This window comes from Eucyclogobius newberryi, unplaced genomic scaffold, assembly GCF_026437365.1.
Source record: "Eucyclogobius newberryi isolate DKJ021-1_F unplaced genomic scaffold, fEucNew1.0.hap1 SCAF_143, whole genome shotgun sequence".
Classification (NCBI taxonomy): Eukaryota; Metazoa; Chordata; class Actinopteri; order Gobiiformes; family Gobiidae; genus Eucyclogobius; species Eucyclogobius newberryi.
The window spans coordinates 130,001-153,306 of record NW_027315772.1 but is presented as its reverse complement, the minus strand read 5'-3'; the positions used below and the strand labels follow the sequence as shown (position 1 = coordinate 153,306).

Sequence of the window (23,306 nt, the reverse complement as noted above, 5' to 3'; positions counted from 1 at the left end):
GACTCTGAAATGCAGAAATATATCAATCGCTCGATAGTCTCAAATGGACACGTTTGAAGGATCAGTTCTAAGTGATATTGCGCTGACTGATCGTATTTCCTAATCCACTAATTACCTCCATTTCCTTTGGTTTTCAAATGGACCGTGGCTTTTCTGATAATTATCCCGACATTAGCGCTAACTCTTTGTCCATTAGCCGCAAATGACCCGCTACGCTTTTAGGTTAGCTTTGGTCTCGTGGGCGTTAAATATGCTAGCTGCGGTGGCTTCAGAATCTCCTCCTTCTTGTTCCAAAAAGGGGAGGTCATTATCAAATTAGCGAAGGTTTGTCAACATCAACAATAGCGTTCAGATGTGGCAGGGAGATAGCAACGGCTAAAGTGCCAAAGGAGGAATGGCCTTTGATTGGTCCTGACCGCTGTGGACCGCACAACACAATCAAGTTCTGTTAAGTACAATATTGTCCATCGAACTAAACTCCTTTTTAAAATCCTTCTCATTAAGTAACATGTATAAACTGGCTTGAAACGTAGTAGTTGTAGTAGCAGCGGTTGTTGTAATAGTGGGATTTGTAAATATGTAAAGAACAATTAATGAATTTGATTTACTTGAATTACCTATTTAGTTATTTAATTTCAAACTAACCGTATAACATATTATTTTTTAGAAAACTAGCATGTTACCGGTGAGGAGCAGATAAACAGCATAGATATCATATAATAATCACGTGGGGCCTGTCAGGGGTGGGCAATTATTTTTCTCCGAGGGAAATATTTGAATCCAGGCAAGTAGTCGATATCACTTTTCTGTCAAATATAGGCTATTTAATTTATTATTTAATTAATTTCACGTCATATTTATTAAGGATACAAGTGCAGACAGATGTTACAGTTAAAAAATAGAGACTAAAATGTTTCTAGAGGCCGGATTAACACATGCCGAGGGCCACGTCTTGCCCCTGGGGCCACAAATGCCCAGGTCTGGCCTATGTTAAGGTTGGATCTGAAGTACTTCTGGTCAGCATCAGCCTCTGAATAAGAATGGGCTCCACCTCCTGCTCGTCTCAGTGCAGATGTTATTGCCTGGGATGTTCCACAGTGGCATTAAACACACCAGGCCAGCATTCACTTTGTTGCAGGTGTTTTTTCATTGCCCAAAAACATGGCGTCCTCACCGTGGGCACGGATCTGACCTGTAACTTGACCTGGTGGTGCCACTTGTCTGTCCCCGTGGAGATGCATAGATTTAATGCCACACAAAGCAATAACATCTCCATGGAGACTGTTTCCAGCATCAGCAAAACAGCATCTCTTGAACTGAACTTGAATTACGAGCAAATATTAAAATAACCTACTATTTCCTCTTAAAAACGCAGCCTGTGCTTAGTCTTGATGCCTGATTTAGACCTCGTCCTCCCGGTTCTCGTGCCGTTCTGGAGAAAATGCCCAGTCGGCACATGTGTCAGGGTTCCACTGGGCCCCGCCTGGATGATCGGTGATCGTGGAGCGCGGAAAGTGGGTCGGAGCGCTGCGAATGAATCAAACAGCTGATTGTAGTGCGAGGCAGGTGCGACTGCTGCGTCTGCGATTCTGCCGCTGTCATCGCGTCGACTCCTGGCAATTATTTTCGGATAAGAAGTTAAGGGAAATACTACGAAGACTGTGAAACAAACCGGCGCAATGTCGTGTCTAAACCAGAGCAGAAGCAGGTCTACAGTAAGTCTGGACCGCCGCACAAGGATAAACCTGGTCTAAAGCGGTATTGGATGCAGACGTGGAGGGTTTAAAGTCGTGAGAAGGACAAACGGGGCGTACTCTGCGACCAAGGTTCCTAAGCATCCAACGACTCCTCGTCTTTGGTCGTACGACAGTTCTAAGTTTGATCTTTGACTCACTGGGAGATCTATGGTCCAAGTTTTTAAGCAAAAAAACAAGATATTACCCCCAATCAGAAATCTTTCATCGCAGACGGTCAAAATCGTGCAGTGGACATCCATCTTAAACCAAGTCTTTACCAGGTCCAAGCCAGGTCCAACCCAAACCAATCAAACTGTAAACCAGGTCTGCAGTAAGTCTGGACCACCGCAGAGACAACCACAGTGATAAACCAGGTCTAAAACGGTATTACGGCAGACGTGGGGGGTTTAAAGTCGTGAAAAGGACCAACGGGGTGTACTCTGCGACCAAGGTTCCAAAACATCCAAGGGCTCCTCGTCTTTGGTCGTACGACAGTTCTAAGTTTGACCTTTGTCCCTGTCTCACTGGGAGATCTACGTTCCAAGTTTTTAGGCCACAAGATTTTACCCCCAATAAGAAATATTTCATGGCAGACAGTCAAAAGTCTTAACCAGGTCCAACCCAAACCAATTCAACTGTAAACCGGGTCTAAAACCGGACTAAACCACGACTGAACAAAACCCAGGCTACACCAGATGACTACTACACCAAGACTGAACCAAGGGCGAGTTCACTTCACACTTCACTTTTTTACCGCATCAAAACCAGGACAACACCAAAAATGTGAACCAGACCAGACAAAGTCCACACCCCCGGGCTCCACCCGATCTGATTCCCATGATGTGGTATTGAAAGCTCCGCCTCCTCTGCTTTGCCCTGGTCTGATCTTGTCGTTGGCTTGTCGTTGTTTCTGGAAAGAGTCCAAAAGTGCACTACAGAAAATAATCTTATCAACTGTAAGCCTTAAAAAATATGAGGTGACACCGGCGTAAACAACAAGAACGTAAAACGCCAAGGTTAAAGGCACGCGGAGAACGATGGCGTGAGGAGCGCCCAACGTGACCAGTCCTGTGGTATTAGACCAAAGTCTAATACCACAGGACTAAACCAGGTCTACAAACAAGGACTAAACCAAGACTAAAACAGGTCCAAACCAAGGAGTTCCAAGAGCAAAACCAGAGGTAAACCTGACTAAACCAGGATAAACCCAAGTCTAACGAAGGAGTAAAGACTGAATGCAAACAAAGACTAAACCAAGACTAAAACGGGTCCAAACCAAGGAGTTCCAAGAGCAAAACCAGAGGTAAACCTGACTAAACCAGGATAAACCCAAGTCTAACGAAGGAGTAAAGACTGAATGCAAACAAAGACTAAACCAAGACTAAAACGGGTCCGAACCAAGGAGTTCCAAGAGCAAAACCAGAAGTAAACCTGACTAAACCAGGATAAACCCAAGTCTAACGAAGGAGTAAAGACTGAATGCAAACAAAGACTAAACCAAGACTAAAACGGGTCCGAACCAAGGAGTTCCAAGAGCAAAACCAGAGGTAAACCTGACTAAACCAGGATAAACCCAAGTCTAACGAAGGAGTAAAGACTGAATGCAAACAAAGACTAAACCAAGACTAAAACGGGTCCAAACCAAGGAGTTCCAAGAGCAAAACCAGAGGTAAACCTGACTAAACCAGGATAAACTCAAGTCTAACAAAGGAGTAAAGACTGAATGCAAACAAAGATTAAACCAAGACTAAAAAAAGGTCAAGTTCAGTGATAAAACAGAACCAAACCAGGTTCTATCCAGGTCAACTCAAGAACTAAACTAAAACTTAACCAGGGATTAAACCGAGACTAAAACAAGATAAAAACACAGATAAAAAATGTTTCCAATTCAGGTCAAATCCAGATCAAGCAGAAGAAAACAGGTCTAAACTCAACTATTGCATTGCTCAAACCATAATCAGAATTTTCTACATTGACCTCTCCTTTGAACTTAGCTTGCTCTTCACACCAGACTTGATAAAAATGCTTCTTTTTGAGTCGATTCTTCTTGGTTCAGTGCGGTCCGCTGCCCTCGCCGCTGCCCTCGCCGTGTGATGGACCAGAGAGGAGTCAGCGAGGCGTGTGGCTCCGGCCGGATTTCAAAAGAAGCGCAAACTGAAATGATCATTCGAGCGGCCATATTGATTTGTGTCAGGCCGAGAAGGACGCGGCAAAAGGATTCGTACGACTGAAGCACCGATCGAGAAAGATGGAATCGAAGGCTAAATGTGGGGCTAAACTAGAACTAAACCAGGTCTGTAGCAGGGCGAGGCCAAACAAGACTCGAACCAGGTCGAACCGAAACAACACCAGCTATAAACCTGTTCTAAACGGTTGATAAACGGGGACAAAACCAGGGCTAAAACAGGTCAAAATCACAGACAAATAATATGATTCAAACTAGGGCAAATCTGGATCAAAACCAGAACTAAACTCTGACTAAACCAGGGACTAAAATGAAAGTAAACCAGGACTGGTCTCTGTAGAACTAAACCATGACTAGAACTGAACTGACTGTTGTCATGGCACTTCTGTTGTCATGGCACTTCCGGTCCAGCAGGAACTCTGTTAGTTTAAATGAAAAGGAGGGAAGTCTCTGCTAAACAAAGCTGTAAAGTAGATTTATTTGTGTAAAATGGTCACATGACCAGTAGGTTGGCCGCCCTGTGGTCACATGACCAGCAGGTCGGTCGCCCTGTGGTCACTAATACACCCGGAAGAAGGATTACATGGAACGGCAGCGCCAGGCGGGTGAATGAAAGTTAAATATTAACCTGTGTTGACAGGGAAACCGGTTCAGTCTGGTCTGAGACTGGAATTTAAATGTGAAATCACAGGCCATTTTATTAGGTACATCTGTGTTTATGACATGGCCAAGTCCAGGTGGAGAATGACTTTGGTGTTGTCACGATTCTATTATTGATACTGAAATCATTTTATTGAGTTTTTTAAAGTAACAGTTTTGCTTTCTTGAGGCGGAAAGTCACCTGAATATTTCCATGGAAACCAGCAGGAAGAAGCTCCTCCAGGCCAAGTAAGAGTTCTAGTATTGATCAGTATTTGTTTTTCAGTACTTTTGACAACCCTACATTCTACTGAGGTGAACGCTACAAAGAAACGGACTAAAACAAGACCTAAATCAGGACTAAACTGAAAGGTCTAAACCAGGATTACTACTACCACCTTCTACCAAATATATCAACGCCACATCCACACTGACCAATCACAGCCCAGAAGGCCTCTTGTCGTTCACCATTCAGATTTTGTGTTGCTCCCATTAAACCTTACAACCCCCAAATCGACTTTCAGATCGATGTCTAAGCTACAGGAAGGTTTTGGCACAAAGTGAATCCGTCTCGCCGCGTACTTTGGTCCCCGGTGACATTACAAGTGAGTAGTTCTTCACTGGGACGTTTCTTTTATTTGTCTTAATGGGCTCAGAGCTGGCAGTAATTACACAAATCAGTCCCTCAGTGTTGGTAATTGGGCACGGGATCTTTTGTGGAGGCAAAAAAATTGGGAGAAGTGGAAGAATGAACGAGGACAATGGGAGGCAATTTCAAAACTAAACGTCGCCTAAATGACCTTCGGAGAGAGACTTTGTGTGTTTGGGGAAGCGAATGAGAGCGAAGAGGCAGGAAAACACATTTCCAAAGACGAAAACAGGACAAAACTAAGACTAAGTTGGTCCAATGCTGGCGTAAAGAAGTCAGAACTGAGAGTAATCTATACTTTGTGTGTTTGAAGTACTAGAAGAACAAAGACAAGAATCTAAGCCAGGACTAACACAGTCTAAACTAGCTCTATTATGGTGACTGAAGACTTTTAGACTGCAGAGACATCGGTTATCCTTTCTTATAGTTAGTAGACAGTTAGGATTTGCACTTGTTACTGCTAATTAATGAGATTTTAACCGTGTTACAACTCTGTTTCCTCATCATTAGTTTGCTCAAAGTTGTATTTTGACTGAGCCAACTGAGGCCCGCCCACATCTCTGTGCTTAGTTGTGATGATTTGAAACATTAACAGGACAAACCCAGACTAAGTTGGTCCAATGCTGGTGTAAATGACGTCAGAACTGAATCTAAACCAGTCACAGACGCTTTTCAAATATAAAAACGTGTAAATGACAATCTGCTGCTCGTCACAGTCACTGGAGCTGCTTCAATTGTCGAGCTGTTTTAGATCAATATTGTGATTTTCAATGAACAAAATGTAAAAGGAGGATCTACTTATGTTACTGTTCAATGCAAAGAAAGTTCCTGGAAAAAAAATCATAAAATCTCCTTTAATAATTCACAAACTCTTGAGAATCCATCTGGTCGTAATTGGACGTTGACGGTCAAACTTTGGCCTATTTTAGCAGATTTAAAGACTATTTTGTATTTTCAAAACGAGCACACAGACGGACGGTGACGAGTTCTGTGCTGTGGATTTAACGACTCTTGTTCCTGTTTTGACGCTTTGATCGATCAAAATCAAATATTCATCACAACAGCTTTGAGCGAGAGCCAGTTCAGGTCGATGAATGTGCACGGCTCAATTCAGAGTGACACACATCAATGCGACAGAGCCACGCCCCATCCTCACGTTGTATAAAACCTGCCTCAAAACCTCATCCTCTTGTTCCAGACGAGCCCCTTTAACGACCCGAGCCGCTCCCCTCTCCGGCGAGCCCCATAATCCACCCCAAAAAATCTGCTCAAAATCAGACAAAACAAGCAAACAAACGACAGGAAAGAGCATTATGTTGCTTTTGAAACGCCGGGTGGTTTTAGCGGCTCAGGGCCCCGGCGCCACACAGGTAAGTGAAATGAATTGAAAATGCGCCGCGGCCGATCCTGCCGGCCCCAAAGAGCGCCGTGGATTATCTGGAGCCCGTTTGAAAAGGTGGTTTAGCTACGGCAAAGGGTTTATGGATATTTGTGATGAGGTGTACGACATGGAGCCGCTGGTTTAGAGGAGCAGGGACGCTAACGTGGCTAAAGCTATAGAAATGTCTAGTGTTTGTTTCCCCGACGTTTACTGGAGACAAATAATACTGACCTGATCTAAACTGTCAGGGTTGGCATTTTGTCGACATATAAACTGCCAGAAAGTATTAATACACATTTAATCCATAATGACTCTAGTATTAAGGAGCGCTCAGACCGCGGCGTCCAATTCGCGCCCGACGCAGGAGTTCAACGCCTGTACATTTCCCGATGCTCAAAACGCAGGATTCGCGCTGCAGAACGCTGAAGACCCACATCCACATAGACTTTGAATGTAAACTGGACGCTTTGGACGCAGCGGTGTGAACGCTGCTTTAGAGTCGTATAATAAGTGTTGTACTGACGGCAGCGCAGGGAAAAACATGGACTGGATCACAGGGAATGATGAAGTGGATGAAGTAATGGATCTGTATGAACACAGTTTCTGATGCCCTGTCTGTGCTACTACTACTACTACTGCTACAACTACTACAACTACTGCTACTACTACTACTACTACTGCTACAACTACTACAACTACTGCTACTACTACTGCTACTACTGCTACAACTACTACAACTACTGCTACAACTACTACAACTACTGCTACTACTACTACTACTACTACTGCTACAACTACTACAACTACTGCTACTACTACTACTACTACTGCTACTGCTACTGCTACAACTACTACTACTGCTACAACTACTGCTACTACTACTACTACTGCTACTACTACTACTACTACTGCTACAACTACTACTACTGCTACAACTACTACAACTACTGCTACAACTACTACAACTACTGCTACTACTACTACTGCTACTACTACTACTACTACTACTACTACTACTACTACTACTACTACTACTGCTATTACTGCTACAACTGCTACAACTACTACTACTACTACTGCTACTACTGCTACTACTACTACTACTACTACTACTACTACTACTACTACTACTACTACTGCTACTACTACTACTACTGCTACTGCTACTACTACTACTACTGCTACTGCTACTACTACAGCTACTGCTACTACTGCTACTACTGCTACTACTACTACTGCTACTACTGCTACTACTGCTACTACTGCTACTACTACAACTGCGATTACTGCTACAACTACTGCTACAACTACTACTACTACTGCTACTGCTACAACTACTACTACTGCTACTACTACTACTACTACTGCTACTACTACTACTGCTACTACTACTACTACTACTGCTACTACTGCTACTACTACTACTACTACTACTACTGCTATTACTGCTACAACTACTACTACTACTGCTACTACTACTACTGCTACTACTGCTACTACTACTACTACTGCTATTACTGCTACAACTACTACTACTACTGCTACTACTACTACTGCTACTACTACTGCTACTACTGCTACTACTACTGCTACTACTGCTACTACTACTACTGCTACTACTACTGCTACTACTACTACTACTACTACTGCTACTACTACTACTACTTCTACTACTACTGCTATTACTGCTACAACTACTACTACTACTGCTACTGCTACTACTTCTACTGCTACTACTACTACTGCTACTACTACTACTGCTACTACTACTACTACTACTGCTATTACTGCTACAACTACAACAACTACTGCTACTACTACTACTACTACTACTGCTACTACTACTACTACTACTACTGCTACTACTACTACTGCTACTACTGCTACTACTACTACTACTACTACTACTACTACTGCTACTACTGCTACTGCTACTACTGCTACTACTACTACTACTGCTACTACTACTACTGCTACTACTGCTACTACTACTACTACTACTACTACTACTACTGCTACTACTACTACTGCTACTGCTACTACTGCTACTACTACTACTGCTATTACTGCTACAACTGCTACAACTACTGCTACAACTACTACTACTACTGCTACTACTACTACTACTACTACTGCTATTACTGCTACAACTACTACAACTACTGCTACTACTACTAATACTACTGCTACTACTGCTCGTACTTTTCAGACTAGTTTGCACTAAGTTTCGTTACATTCTGGTTCAGTCCTGGTTTAGTCTGGGACATTCTGAGACACATTTCCTGCTTGAACTGTGGCTCAAAGTTGAAGTGTTGGGTTAATGTGTGACTGGACAGCGCTCTCCCACGCCCTGCTTCACCTCCCGCACCCGGGCCCTCACCCCGGCCCTGACCCCGGCCCTGTAATCTCTCCTCTCTCCGTTCAGATTGTTAAGCAGCCGATGGTGTGCACCGACACACCTGCTGTCCTCAAAAAACACAGGGAGAACATTAACTAGACACTAATACTTATTAATGTAAACGAATACAATCATCCATCCATCCATTTTCTACCGCTTGTTGGGGTCGCGGGTGACTGGAGCCTATTCCAGTGACTTTGGGCCTTAGGCGGGGAACACCCTGGACAGTGGCCAACTCGTCGCAGGGTCAACACAGAGACATGGACATTACAGACAGTTCACTCTCACATTCATTCACTAGGGCCAATTTAGAGTCACCAATTTTGCCTAACACATGCACGTGTTTGGACGGTGGGAGGAGCCGGAGAACCCGGAGAGAACCCACGGTAACACGGGGAGAACATGCAGACTCCACCCAGAGAGATCATGTGATGTTGGTCTGCTCCGGGAATCAAACCCATGATCTCCTTCATGGGAGGCAAGAGCGCTAACCGCCTTTGCCACCGTGCGCAATCAATGAGTGGTAAATATAGGTACGCAACTTTCTTTTGTATTTTACCCCAAAGAGTCTGGTATGGTAAAAAACAGCACGTTGTGATAGAAAATGAGGCTGCAGCCAATAATAAAGTCTTTTTTTCACTCGTCGACCCAGAAGTCAAACGTAGCGCTCTGATTGGCTGCGCTCGGGCGGTCTGCATCAGTTTCACTTTGAAAAACTGAAAAACTCGAGGTGTGAACACTCTAAATGTGCAGTTTGAAAATCAAGAACCCGGATTTAAATGTTTAAACTGGATTTGAGTGTGAATAAAGCGACATCATGATCCGGGAATAGTAAAGTAAGACTGAATCATCAAGTCTTTGTTGCTCTTCAAGACTATTCAACTTTTTATAATAGGATACAATATATTTACTGTTCAACAACCAAATTAATAATATATCATAGTTTTATTATTGAGTAAGGATCAGTGTTAAGGATATGCACATAACATAAGCCCTTCTTTCTGATCATCATTGTTGAGTCTATGTCACTGATGGTATCTTTTATATATCATAAACAAAATGAATAATGAATAATAATAATATAAATAATCAAAAATAATAATATTAACATTAACATGCCTTATACTAGTTCTGATATAAATAAAACATTTCTAGAACTATACAAGATCTACTTTGATGCTGATAGTTGAGTACTTTTAGTGGCAGTAGCAGTATTAGTATTAGTAGTTCGGCCTATCACAATAACACATTTTGATGTATAATATTTTGCTGCAGGAAATATCACAATACACAATAACTCCACAGCAGGATAATTGCAGTATTTTTTTTTTTTTACTGTTTTTTGCTGTTGTTTTTTGGAACTTGCAACAAATACATTGGCGGGAGGACCTCATACTACATAGTAATCCAGTAAGTAGTAGTTGTAGTAGTAGTAGGAGTAGTTGTGGAAGATGTAGTGGTAGTAGTAAAAGTAAAGATGGTCAAACTCTTTTAACAGGCCTCATTTCCGCTCGGTCTTCATCAGAACGGACAGGTGTCAGGGAAGTTGTGACTAAGTTCTAATTATACACGACTCACCGGAGAGGACTTAAATAAATTTAAAGCAGGTCGTCAGAAAGTCGAGCCTGTTATTAATCAATCAGACTGTGAAGTATGTAGTCATTTGGATTCAGCAGGGAGGTCGCCCACTCCTGAGCCTATGGGCTATTTCCACTCTGTCACATACACTTTCAGATCAGAGCAGACGTTCAGTGTAGACAGGCAAATATAGGGGTTTGGAACAGGCAAAGTGGGAAAATATGCTAAGGTTCTTCCAGTGCGATGAAATATCAAGAGAATAAACCATACCGATATTACTGAGAAAATACTGAGTGATATGGATAATTTGGAGCCGATACCCGGCTTTTAGATAGAGACTCGTCTTCCAGTATTTTGTACGGGGTATTTTAAAATGTGGACGGGCATTTTATTAATAAATCTTAGAAAAAAAGGGAATATTACCATTAAATTGGGCCAGGAGGCATTTTTTTATTTAAGGACCAGATGCAATGTTTTAAGTGTTATAGCAGAATATGCTAATTTTCAACACCTGTCCATAGGGCCAATTTAGAGTTGCCAATTTTACCTAACACATGTATGTCTTTGGACGGTGGGAGGAGCCAGAGGACATACAGACTCCACCCAGAGAAATCTTGTGATGTTGGTCTGTCTGGGAATCAAACCCATGATCTCCTTCTTGGGAGGCAAGAACGCTAACCGCCTTTGCCACTGTGCGTTTGACAATAGTCTGCCGTTTCAGTTTACTGTTTACAAGTGAAAATTTGCATGCTGCGCGCCGATTGGTCGACAATATTTGTGTGCTTGGCTCTGATTGGCTGCCGAGCTGTGGTCCGGAGAATGCCGAAAAAAAACAAAAAAAGGCCTGGCCGATACCGATAGAAACAAATGGTTAAATTTAATCATAGGCCCGTGTTCATTTTATTATTTTTTAGCATGAACAAGAACATTAACCTAGATCACAGACTTTAAGAAGTGAGAACACATGATTTGTTACCGATGTTAAATGACAGAATTGTCCTTTTCTACTTGAACTTTAAAACTCCTTTTGGGAACTTTTGCTCCCGACACTTATATTTCATTTATTAGAAAAGGAATGATTTACTCAAAAGCACCGAATAAAAAGCCTGACTAAAAAACACAAAAAAGTGTCTATTGTCAGACGTGTGCAGTTTGCAGATAGCGCGCTGATATGGGAAAGAATCAATCTAAAAGTGATGTGTCCACCCCGGAGACGCCTGTCGTGCTGGCAATGTCAAATAAATATGGGAAAGAGTGTCTGGAATGTGTATGTATGTGGTCTGTCGTTTCTTTGTGATTAGAATGCATTTTTCCCGTTGTGTGAAGCACTTTGAATTGCCTTGTGTGTATGAAATGTGCTTGACAAATAAACTTGCCTTGCCTTAAGTTACTACATGAATAAATATGTTTTCTGTTAGTCTGTATCAGCTAAAATACTCCCCAAAACAAGACCTGAAATGCTTTTCTTTGTCCCTTGCACCCACCTGTATGACGGAGTGCCCCAGCGGACTGTTCTCCTGCAGGTTGGCCTCGTAGTGGCTTCTCTCGAACTTGGGCGCGTTGTCGTTTTGGTCTGTTATGATCACCCTCAACAAGGCGCTGCTCTGCCTCTCGGGCGTCCCGCCGTCCACCACCAAAATGTTCATATCGTACGACTCTTTGGCTTCCCTGTCCAGATTCCCCATCACCACCAGCTGCGGGACCTTTTCGCCGGAATCCATGGCGACTTGCAGGCTGAACAGCTGCTCGACATTGTCTCTGGTGCTCAGCGAATACCTCTCCACTCCGTTGATGCCTGAATCTTTGTCCGTGGCCATCGGGATTGAAAAGAGCGCGCCGACGTGCGTGTTTTCCGGTATGGAAAGCGTCAAAATGGGAGAAGAGAACTGCGGCGTGTTATCGTTAATGTCCAGAACTTCGATACGACCCTCTATCAACCTCGGGATGCCTTTGCCCAGGTCTGTTATGGACACTTCGAACTCCAGGAAGCATTTGTCGTCCTCGAAAAGATTACGACAATCTTTCAGGGTCTCGCGGTCGATCGGGATTTCCGTGGTGTAAATGTCGCCCGTTATGCCTTCGACTCGTAGATACGGCTCGCCCACTTCGAGCTTGTAATGGTGTCCGCTGTCGGGAAGGCCTTGGTCGGACGCCAAACTGCCGATGAGGGAGTTGGGAGGTTGCTCTTCCGGCACGCGGTACAAAATGTCGGTGGGCGCGGCGAGACAGGGGGTTAAAAACAAGATGGAGGACAGGAGGAGGAGGAAGCGATGTAGGGAGGAGGACGCAGCCATGACTCCGCCCCTCTGAACTCTGCAAGACAAGAAAACGAGAAAAAGAAACGTTAAAACGGATGGAATTTTGGTTGGTGTTTTCTGAAAATGTCCGCGTGATCCCTCAGTCCTCCAGGAAGGTGTCGTGGCAAAATAAAATCGAGTTCTGTTTCAAAAGTTTAAAGAGTGAATACGTTTTAACACTCAAAGTAGCTCCTCCCTTCAGACAGAACTGTGCCAGCTCAGCTCTCGTTATCTCGATCTATGTCATCAGAGGTACTTTACTCCTTACAACGGAAGCATAGTCAGACTGGACCGCCCTAGACTGGAATGCACGTACGATCGCAATGTCTTAGGGTTCATTCCTCCAGGTCTCGGACTCAAGCCTCACGCCTCTTCTTTCAACTTTTCGACAGCTTCCAATTCATTCTATAACAGGCAGTGACTTCTGTTTTCTGTTTTCGGAGTGTAGTATAGTAGTAATAGTATTTGGCTTCCCCGTGTACACATTCAAACAGACAAAAATGAGTGAACCGTCTTGCCCAAGGACACAACTCAAGCAGCAGGGCGCCAAAAGACTACAAGGGACTGCCTTAAGTAGTAACAGCAGTACTTTTACTCCATATCGTGTGCACTTTGTCAACACCTGACCCTTGTTTGTGGGTGAGAGTTAGCCACAATATTACAGTACGCATATTTTTTACGCTTCATTAATTTTATGGGTCGACGTTTCCACCTTGATGTGCAGCAGACGTTAAATTCTTAGGCACACCTGATGTCTTCCTCCCCGGCGGCAGGGCCCCTTCTGTACAGCGGGGGTCCAAACTGGTGGCTCTGGTCCCTATATGGGTCAAGGGGAGGGTAACGCTGCAATGGTCAACTTACAGCTCAGAATAGGTTCAAATGTAGCCCTGGTTTGGACCTGGTTTGGACCTGGTTTAGCTCTGGTTTAGCTCTGGTTTGGGTTTGTTTGTTCTGGTTGAGCCCAGTTCAGAGACTCAGTTTGGTCTTGTGCTTGTCTAAACCCAGTTCAGTCCCAATTGTGTATGTGGTGTGTAAATGCATCCTTAATTAGCGTTTGGGTTAGTTCTAATTTAGTCCTGGTTTAGCCTGAGGTAAGTGCTTATGTAGATCTGGCCTGGAGCTGTTTTGGTGCATAACAAGATAAGATAAGATAATCCTTTAATGTCCACACAAGGGGAAATGTTGTTGTTGTAACTAGAAAAAAACTGACTAAGACTGCATTACTTTAGAATCTAGTTGCGGTTTTTCTGACCTGTATTCCAGTTATGATTACCGTATTTTCCGCACTATAAAGCGCACTGGATTATAAGGCGCACTAAGCAAAACAAAGGTGTACCACAGGTCAATAAGCACAACCAGAATTAATCCATATATAAGGCGCACTGTAATTTTTTGAGAAAATTATAAGCTTTTAAGTGCGCCTTATAGAGCGGGAAATACGGTAGATTTGCAGGAAAAAAAAGTAGGATTCCGCCCAGAGTTAGGTTCAAACACGTCCACGAGCATTAATATTTGAGAAAAGACTGTAATATGAACTGGTAGAGGTCCAAAAAAGTAAACGGTTCTGTCATTCTGTTACCAATATAAATGCAGTCTTTGCCATTTGATAATTGAACTGAAATTGTGATTTTGATTGGATTGCAGCCCGAAATTGAATCATATTTTTTGGGATTGTGGTTGGCAAGATAGTTTTGAAATGAATCATCTTGTACGAGAGCGACCTGATAACCATAACGTGTTGTTGTTGTGATTCTTTTGGAAGCAGAATGGCCCCAATTCTTGTAGAAATTGATCCTGAAAATTCCCCCCCCACACACACACACACACACACACACACACACACACACACACACACACACACACACACACACACAAACACACACACACACACACACACACACACACACACTCTGCTGGGGTCAGATTCAGCCTCGTCAGCTCAATGCACGGACACCTCCGTCAAAGACACGCCCGTATTTACATGTGGATTAGGGGATGCAAACGACCGCCCGTAACCCAAGAGCACGTGGCTAATTTACATTGTGAACAAATACAACGCCGAGCCGGCTAACGCTACAGAAATGGGCGGAGCAAAATGAGGCTTAAAGGCTCTTGAAAAATCACATGGAAAAGAGATTAGCGCTCTCAATGGGTTATTTTTGGTTATATAAATTGTAAGTTAAAAAAAATAAAAGGCGAAAAACAGAAATAGTTCATTTTACTTTGCATTTCTTGCACCGTAAATGTGTTTTTTTAGGCACGTTTCACACATTTCTGAGGTCTGAGCAGTGTTTTGCCATCGACGCTAACACCAGCGTTACTTCCTGGTTCGTACATGATTAAAAACCCGTTATGATTAGATGTAGACAGCGCACAGTGGTCTTACTTTGACCCTAAAAGCTGCCTTTACAATGCGTCTGTGCTAGAGCCAAAAAAAAAGACAGCAAGCACAGGCCCTTTAAGATGAATTTTACAATAAATACAACGTCTGCTGCTGCTGCTGCTGTTCAGAGTCAAAGTTTAACCCTCATACGTTAAAATAACATTCCACTTGACTTCCGACTATTTCCAAAATCATTTTCTACACATTTTTAGATTAAAAAGGCTCAAAACTCTCAGAGGTAATGACATTGAGAAGACAGAATAAAACATTTTCCTGCATTAAAATTTCAACATTTTCTAAATTATTACAGGCAATGAATTAAGCAAAAACGCCCAAAGCTATGTGTCATTTTGAATTTACAGCCTCCCATTCTTTTCACGCTTTCCACACCGTTTGCTCTTACCGACTATTCAAACATATTTTATAACTTTACGGAGCCGTCTGAATCCATCCATCAATCTAATTATGCGACAATAGTTACCGCACTCCACGCTACGATCGAGGTTATCGAGGCACTCACGTCGTTTTTAAGTCTAAAAATGACCCTCAGGTGGAAGTGAGTGGCAGAATTGCGGATGTAAAATGTCTTTCTTTGCTTTTGTTTCGCTCAAATCAACACATAATCGGAGACTGAACGTCGTTTCCTCGTTGTTGCTGCGACTGTGCCGAGCTCAGCTAACGGCAGGGGGAGATAAAGGACACTACAGGGCCTAAAGGAACACTATTCTCCTCAACACTCAGACTCAGAAACGTCTTTTTTCGACGAGGCGACTCTTCAGTTCAGCTGTGTGTGATCCCAAAGTGTGTTTCAGTGATAAATGTGTGAAGCTGCAGTGTTCTGGTCTTTATCTGCTTTTCTACAGGTGTTTACTTCATTTTCTTCTTTTAGACGTCAAGTACAAACTGAATATGAAGCAGAGGTGTAGACTTAAAGATAAGATGACCTTTACTTGTACCACAATGGAATTCCACTGTTGCAACACGGAGTAGGTACAGAAACGGATTAGGCAGTGTAACAATAATTTAAAAAAAAAAAAAAAAAAAAACTCTTATTGCACTTTTTTAAACATTTGGAATTAAGCACAGTATAATAATAATAATAATTTAATTGACAATTATTTTATTGTTTTAAATTAAGCACAGTATAATAATAATACTTAAAAAAACAGATAACTAAAAAAACAACTCGCATAAAAAATCTCTTATACAATTGCATTTTTTTTTAATTAAGCACAGTATAATAATACTAATATTTATATAATAATAATAATAATATTTTTTAAACAGATTAGTTAAAAAAAAAAGAAAAAAACTATTGCAATTGTCTTTTTTTTATTTTAACTAAATTTTGTTTTGAGCTCTTACAGGGGAAGTTCTGTAAAAATTCTGAATGTCATCTACAGAACCTCCTGAACTTCCTGTTATATGCAACATTTTGAGGACTTCTCCTCATTCAAACATTATCACGCTCTGGCAACCGTCCTAATTGTCATTATTCCGAAACCCATGAATAAGTACTTCTACCACAAACAATAAGTACTTCTACCACAAACTACTTCACCTCTAACAACAACTACTTTAAACTGCAGTAGTCCATTCCGAGAGGCTTGTCCTTCCTGTTCCCTTCAGCTGCCGTCTGGGCTAGTGTCCCTAATCTCTGCTGTAAATGTGTGTGCTTTTGTCCGGAGCCGAGTGACGACCCTCAACCTCCGACCTCTCAACCGTGGCATTTCACGTCGCCGTAGCAACCCCCGGGCTCGGACAACGCAAACAAGGCGAAGAGCAGCCGTGGGAAGAAAGCTTTTTTAATGGGATGTGTTGACAAGGACACAAAGAGGAGAGAAGGAGAGTGAACCAGGATCAAAACAGGACTAATCAGGACTAAACCAGGACTGAATTCGGTGAAAGTCGATATGAAACTACTGAACCAGAACAGACTAAGGTTAAATCATGATTAGATTGAGAACCAAGAACAAGAAAATCATGACTAAACCAAGAACAAACAAGGACAACAATCCGGGAAGGACAAAGCCTGGATTATATCTGAGCCAAACCAGGAATTAACTGGAATTTGACAGGCAAATAGTGAACAACACAACCAGAACTAAACTATAAAAGGTCTAAAGTGACTCTAAAACAAGGACTTAGAGGATCAAACTGAGTCAGACTAACATATCCTGAACCCAGCTTTACACAACCAGAACTAAAGAACCGGAATGTGACTAAACCAGGACCAAACACGGCTAAATCCAGAACTGACCCTGGATCAAACCGGATTCAAACTTTGCATAAAACTCTCTGTTCAACCTGTTTATTCAGATCTGACCCGAAGACGCTCGAGTCAAGTGTTTTTGGAGCGTTTTGTGAGTCCAAAGTGTGTGTTTGTTTTAGAAGAGACAGGTTTGAATATTAACCAGGAAAAGCACACACACGTGTCACACACACACGTGTCACACACACACACACGTCACTCACACACACACTGTCACACACACGTCACTCACACACACACTGTCACACACACTGTCACACACACGTCACTCACACACACGTCACTCACACACACACACGTCACTCACACACACACACACACGCACGCACACACACACACACACACACACACACGTGTCACACACACACGTCACTCACACTCACACACACGTCACTCACACACACACTGTCACACACACGTCACTCACACACACACACACACACACGCACACACACACACACACACGTGTCACACACACACACACACACACACACGTCACTCACACACTCACACACACACGTCACTCACACACACACACACACACACACACACACGTCACTCACACACACACACACACACACACACGTGTCACACACACACACACACACACACACACACACACGTGTCACACACACACACACACACACACGTGTCACACACACACGTGTCACACACACACACACACACACACACGTGTCACACACACACACACACACACACACACACGTGTCACACACACTCACACACACACACACACACACACACGTCACTCACACACACACACACACACACACACGTGTCACACACACACGTGTCACACACACTCACACACACACACACACACACACACGTCACTCACACACACACACACGTCACTCACACACACACACACACACACACTGTCACACACACACACAATCACACACACACACACACACACACACACACACACACACACGTGTCACACACACACACACACACACACACACACGTGTCACACACACACACACGTCACTCACACACACACACACACAATCACACACACACTGTCACACACACACACGTCACTCACACACACACACACACAATCACACACACACTGTCACACACACACACACACACACACAATCACACACACACTGTCACACATTCAGACTGAAACTAAAGGAGACAAAATGGAAATATATTGAGTTTATCACAAATATTTGACTTGAAGAGATTTCAGGCTTTAGTCAGAAGCAAGACACCAGCTTTAAACTGTACGTGTGTTTGGAGCTGATCGAGTCCTGGTTTAGTTCTGGTTTAGTCCTGGTTTAGTCCTGGTTTAGTCCTGGTTTAGTCCTGGTTTAGTCCTGGTTTAGTCCTGGTTTAACTGCAGTTTAGTCCTGGGCCGGTCCCTGCTGCGCTCGGTCCCCGGTGAGTCTGTGGGACCCGCACGCACAGACCGGTCCGGGGCCCCTGCTGCTATCAGTCCCTGGTGAGTCTGTGGGACCCGCACGCACAGAACGGTCCGGGGCCCCTGCTGCGCTCGGTCCCCGGTGAGTCTGTGGGACCCCCACGCACAGACCGGTCCGGGGCCCCTGCTGCGCTGGGTCCCCGGTGAGTCTGTGCTTCCTGTTCAGTGTCCCAGCCGCTGTCAAACACTGTGGAACGCGTAAATAGTGAGAGTTTGGGAAAGGCCAAAAAGTCGCGAGCGGTTTTATCTCAGCGGAGCGAGAAGCGGGAGGACGTCCACGCTCCCACGATTTAAGGAGGAAAAAAGAAACAAGAAGGAAAAAAACAGAGAATCCACCGGGGGCCGAGGCGAGGATGTTCTCTTTTCCCACATTTTTTCTTAGCACCAGGAGATTCGAGCGGAAATGGACAACGCGTTCAAGTAAATATTTAACAAGACGAAAGGAAGAGGGTCGAGAGGAGCCGCAACGTACGTGCAGCCTATAGAATACCCACGCATTCTGGAGCATTCTGGAGCATTCTGGAGCATTCTGGAGCATTCTGGAGCATTCTGGAGCATTCTGGAGCATTCCGGAAGTATCATGAATCCGATTTGAATCCAGACTGAAGCTGGTGTCGAAACGAGATACTCACAACGAACGAAACCAAATTTGACCTTTTAAACAGTTTCAGGATCATCTCGAGCTTCATCTTGAGCTGTATCAGACCACACGGGACAAAAGAGTCTCACCGCAGGACGACAAACTGGCACAACGTTTTGAGAAACGTCGGGTTTTACAACAATAAGAATAAAACTGTCTTTTTACATATGTGATTTTTCATGCCACAAAGGGACAGTCTCTGGAAACACCTTTAACCGTCTGACACAAGTAAGTCACTCTGGAGATGTATGTGTTGTGTTACAGTCGCAGGACGTTTTAGTGCGTTTTGGCTTTAAAAAGATGTGTACTTTATAGAAGACACTTTAGTGCACGGTTCATTTGAATTTTGATGGAAGAAAAGCAAGTCATTTGAAGTGATAACACGAAAGGTGCACTATGTACCTTTTATTATTGCTCTACATGGAACATTTCACAATATGGCTTTAAACTTAATGTATCTAAGTATGATATTGTAACAAAGTATGTCCATAGACCAGGGTTTTAGATTTGAAAACGCCCCGTTCAAATCCTTTTGTCCGGGGCGACGAGGGACGACTAGGCGAAAAAAAGGCTCGGCAGCCAATCAGAGCCAAGCACACACATTTCGTTGACCAATCAGCGCGCAGCATGCACATTTTCGCTTGTAAACAGTAAAGTGTAATGGCGGACTATTGTCAAACACTTCCCGGCCCGATTTAATGATAATATTCCCTTTTTTTCTAAGATTTATTATTAAAATGGCCCCGTCCCTGCACTTAAAAATGGCCGTCCACATTTTAAAATACCCCGTCCAAAATACGTTAAGACGGATCTCGATCTAAAAGCCTGCCAGAGACAAAAGGAGGTGGACAAAAGTTACGTAATGCACCTTTACAGCAAATTACTGTCTGGATCTGGAGAACAAAAATAGTCTCTAAACGGCTCTACAACATTAGACTTTTCCGTCAAAAAATGACCTACAAAGCCAACCAGACCGTTAAAAAAAAAGGTTGCGGTTGATCGGATCCGACGTTCACGTGTCCAGAGGCGTTTCAAACTCCTTTTTTGTGACAAGCGTTGAATGCCAGAGCGAGGCGCGTGTGGCTGAACCTGTTTGTTTTGGTGTGAAGTCAAACGCCAAACGTGTGAGACCGAGACGAGAGGCGGGGTCCGCGCGTTAGCATGACAATAAACTACAACTGTCCCACCGTGCTAGCGCTGTGTGTCCCCCCCCCAAACACCCACCCACCGAGCTATTCACCCGCCCAGACGTCCAGGAGCAGAACGGCCACTGGACATAAGACAAACTATCAAAAAAAGACAAAATGGCTCCATCCTTGTCCTTGTTATTGAGGGTTTTTATTCTTCATTTCCACAGGTATCCATCTACCGTTTCTGCTGTTGGTGTTTTATGTCCTGGATACGCACGCTGTTTTAACGTTTTAAAGTTTGCTGTGCCTCATAAATCTCAGTCCTGAAGTATTAGTTAGTAGTGAAATATGTAAAGATATTCAGGTGGAAATAATGAGAAAAAAAGTGATGTATATTTAAAATTTTGCTAAACGGTTAGGTTTATAATTTCACTTCCTGTTTGTAATCTATGACATGACATTAGGAAATGACCCCGCAAACACTGGGACGTCACAATTGTCTTTTATTTGACAGATGAAGATATATGCCTTTATTTTGTTGAATATTGTTTAGAATGTCAAAAAAGTGCAGTAGTTTCTCCTTGTACTTTATACATAAACTTTGTCTGGGACGAGTGCGCCTGTGTGATGTCACTTCCTGTCATTTTCTTCCACTTTTCTTACTTTCCTCAAAAAAATACCTGTTCGATTGGTATAAACTATCATTATATGTTCAACGGGTAAAAAATACACCAAATAAAGTCCAAATTAGAAAATCGTAAAAACTTGACCCGAGCAATGGCGAGGTCGTTTCGGGGTCATTTCACACGATGCTGTTCCTAGCATAGCAGGCTAACAGAGCCAGCCAACTATTTGCATGTTTAAACAGGAAATATTTGACCGCAAAAGAAATAGGAAGTAGTGGATATAAAAGGAGGAACTAAAGGCTAAACCGGGTGATGTCATGAGGTAAATGGTTAGCGGTTAGTTGCGTGACTTGTGACTGACACATGCCCTAAGTGAGCTCCAAATATCACACGTAGCATGGAAATGTGACACAGCATGTGCTCGGGGTGAAACTGCACGAGGCGGGACCATAAGAGAAGAAAAGAATAAAAAGAAGTAGAAAAAATCATCAAAAAAACAGACAACTACGATTGTTAGAAAGATGTTTCTGTGGCAAGAAAATTGAATTCTATCAAGTGGACAAACTCCTGGTGACAGAACTCAATTTTCTTTAGCGAGACAACGAGGAATTTAAAGTTAGCGACAAGAAGCCAGCCAACCATCAAACTTAAGATTTACTTTTTGGGAGTCAGTATATATATATATATAATAGCAACAAATATCAAAAATATATAACAAAATTACAGAGGAGAAAAATAAGAAACATAGATGCTAAGCTAGCATTTGTAAACAAGTAGGTCTATAAGAGAAGATTCCCTATTTCTTCACGCGAGCTAGCACTGCTATGATTACTAGCATAGCATTAAAGGTACCATATTATGCTTGACAGTTTTCCTCATAATTCTGTGAACAATTATATAATATGACTTGTCAGATTGTAATTGGGTTAGATTAATTACCAATTAATTAATACATTAATAAAAAATGGGTTAGTTAAAAGTAAGATAAGATAATATATCTTATCTTTTGTTTATAGGAGATCTTCTACTGAGAGTGTTTTTCAGACTTCCTATAAGTGATCTGTTCTTTTCTTCTGTATCATCCTCTGGATCTACCTGCGTTGCAACAATGAAATTTCCTTATCTTACTTTTTCCCCATTTAAATGAATTTGGGCATTATGAGTGTCAGTGGAATTCTTTAGGCTTTATTCTTTAGACTTTATTCTTTAGATTTTTGTGACAGAGCCAGTCAAGCAAAAGAGAGAGAGAGAGAGAGAGAGAGAGAGAGAGAGAGAGAGAGAGAGAGAGAGAGAGAGAGAGAGAGAGAGAGAGAGAGAGAGAGAGAGAGAGAGAGAGAGAGAGAGAGAGAGAGAGAGAGAGAGGGAGAGACACTCTAGTTAAGTTAATTGTTTAACTTGTCCATTCTAACACGTGTTCTAATGTCACGCCAAAGCACTGAAACGTAAAACTGCAGGTGAAAAATAAACAGCTATTAAATACGTTAAAATAACACAACTTTATGCGGCCAATAAATGATTTTATGTCACGCAGGCACTATATGTTCTTGTATTTTGAGTGATGTCACGCATTTTTTATTATTATGAGTGTCTGTGTAATTCTTTAGGCTTTATTCTTTAGACTTTTGTGACAGAGTCAGTCGAGAGAGAGAGAGAGAAATTTTCCAGTTATTAACTGGTTGTTCATTCTGTGCTCGTTAGCCACCGACCAGTAACAGAAGATGACAAAAATAACTTGAAATAATTGAAAATAGGATTTGATACAATATTACACGAATAAATAATCAGCAAATGTATGTTTTGCATTTGAAACAATAAAGTAAAAAACAAATTCATCCATTCATCAACTGTCATTCTCAATTTTACACAACACTGGAAATGATCTTTACATTTCTGCCTCTTTGAACACGTTTAACAAGTATATTGTCCAGTCCACATT

General features: G+C 42.6%; 1 protein-coding gene across 2 annotated transcripts in view; it reads right to left on the bottom strand.

Annotated features, from left to right (window-relative positions):
* Positions 1-23,306, bottom strand: part of LOC140360211 (protocadherin-1-like) — a 53,587-nt gene that overhangs the window by 4,419 nt on the left and 25,862 nt on the right. For both annotated transcript variants that reach the window (XM_072445415.1, XM_072445416.1), the window contains exon 2: positions 12,051-12,879. In XM_072445415.1, the coding sequence (XP_072301516.1) occupies positions 12,051-12,860 (810 nt within the window). In that variant the 5' untranslated portion in view covers positions 12,861-12,879. The remainder of the gene's footprint in view (positions 1-12,050; positions 12,880-23,306) is intronic.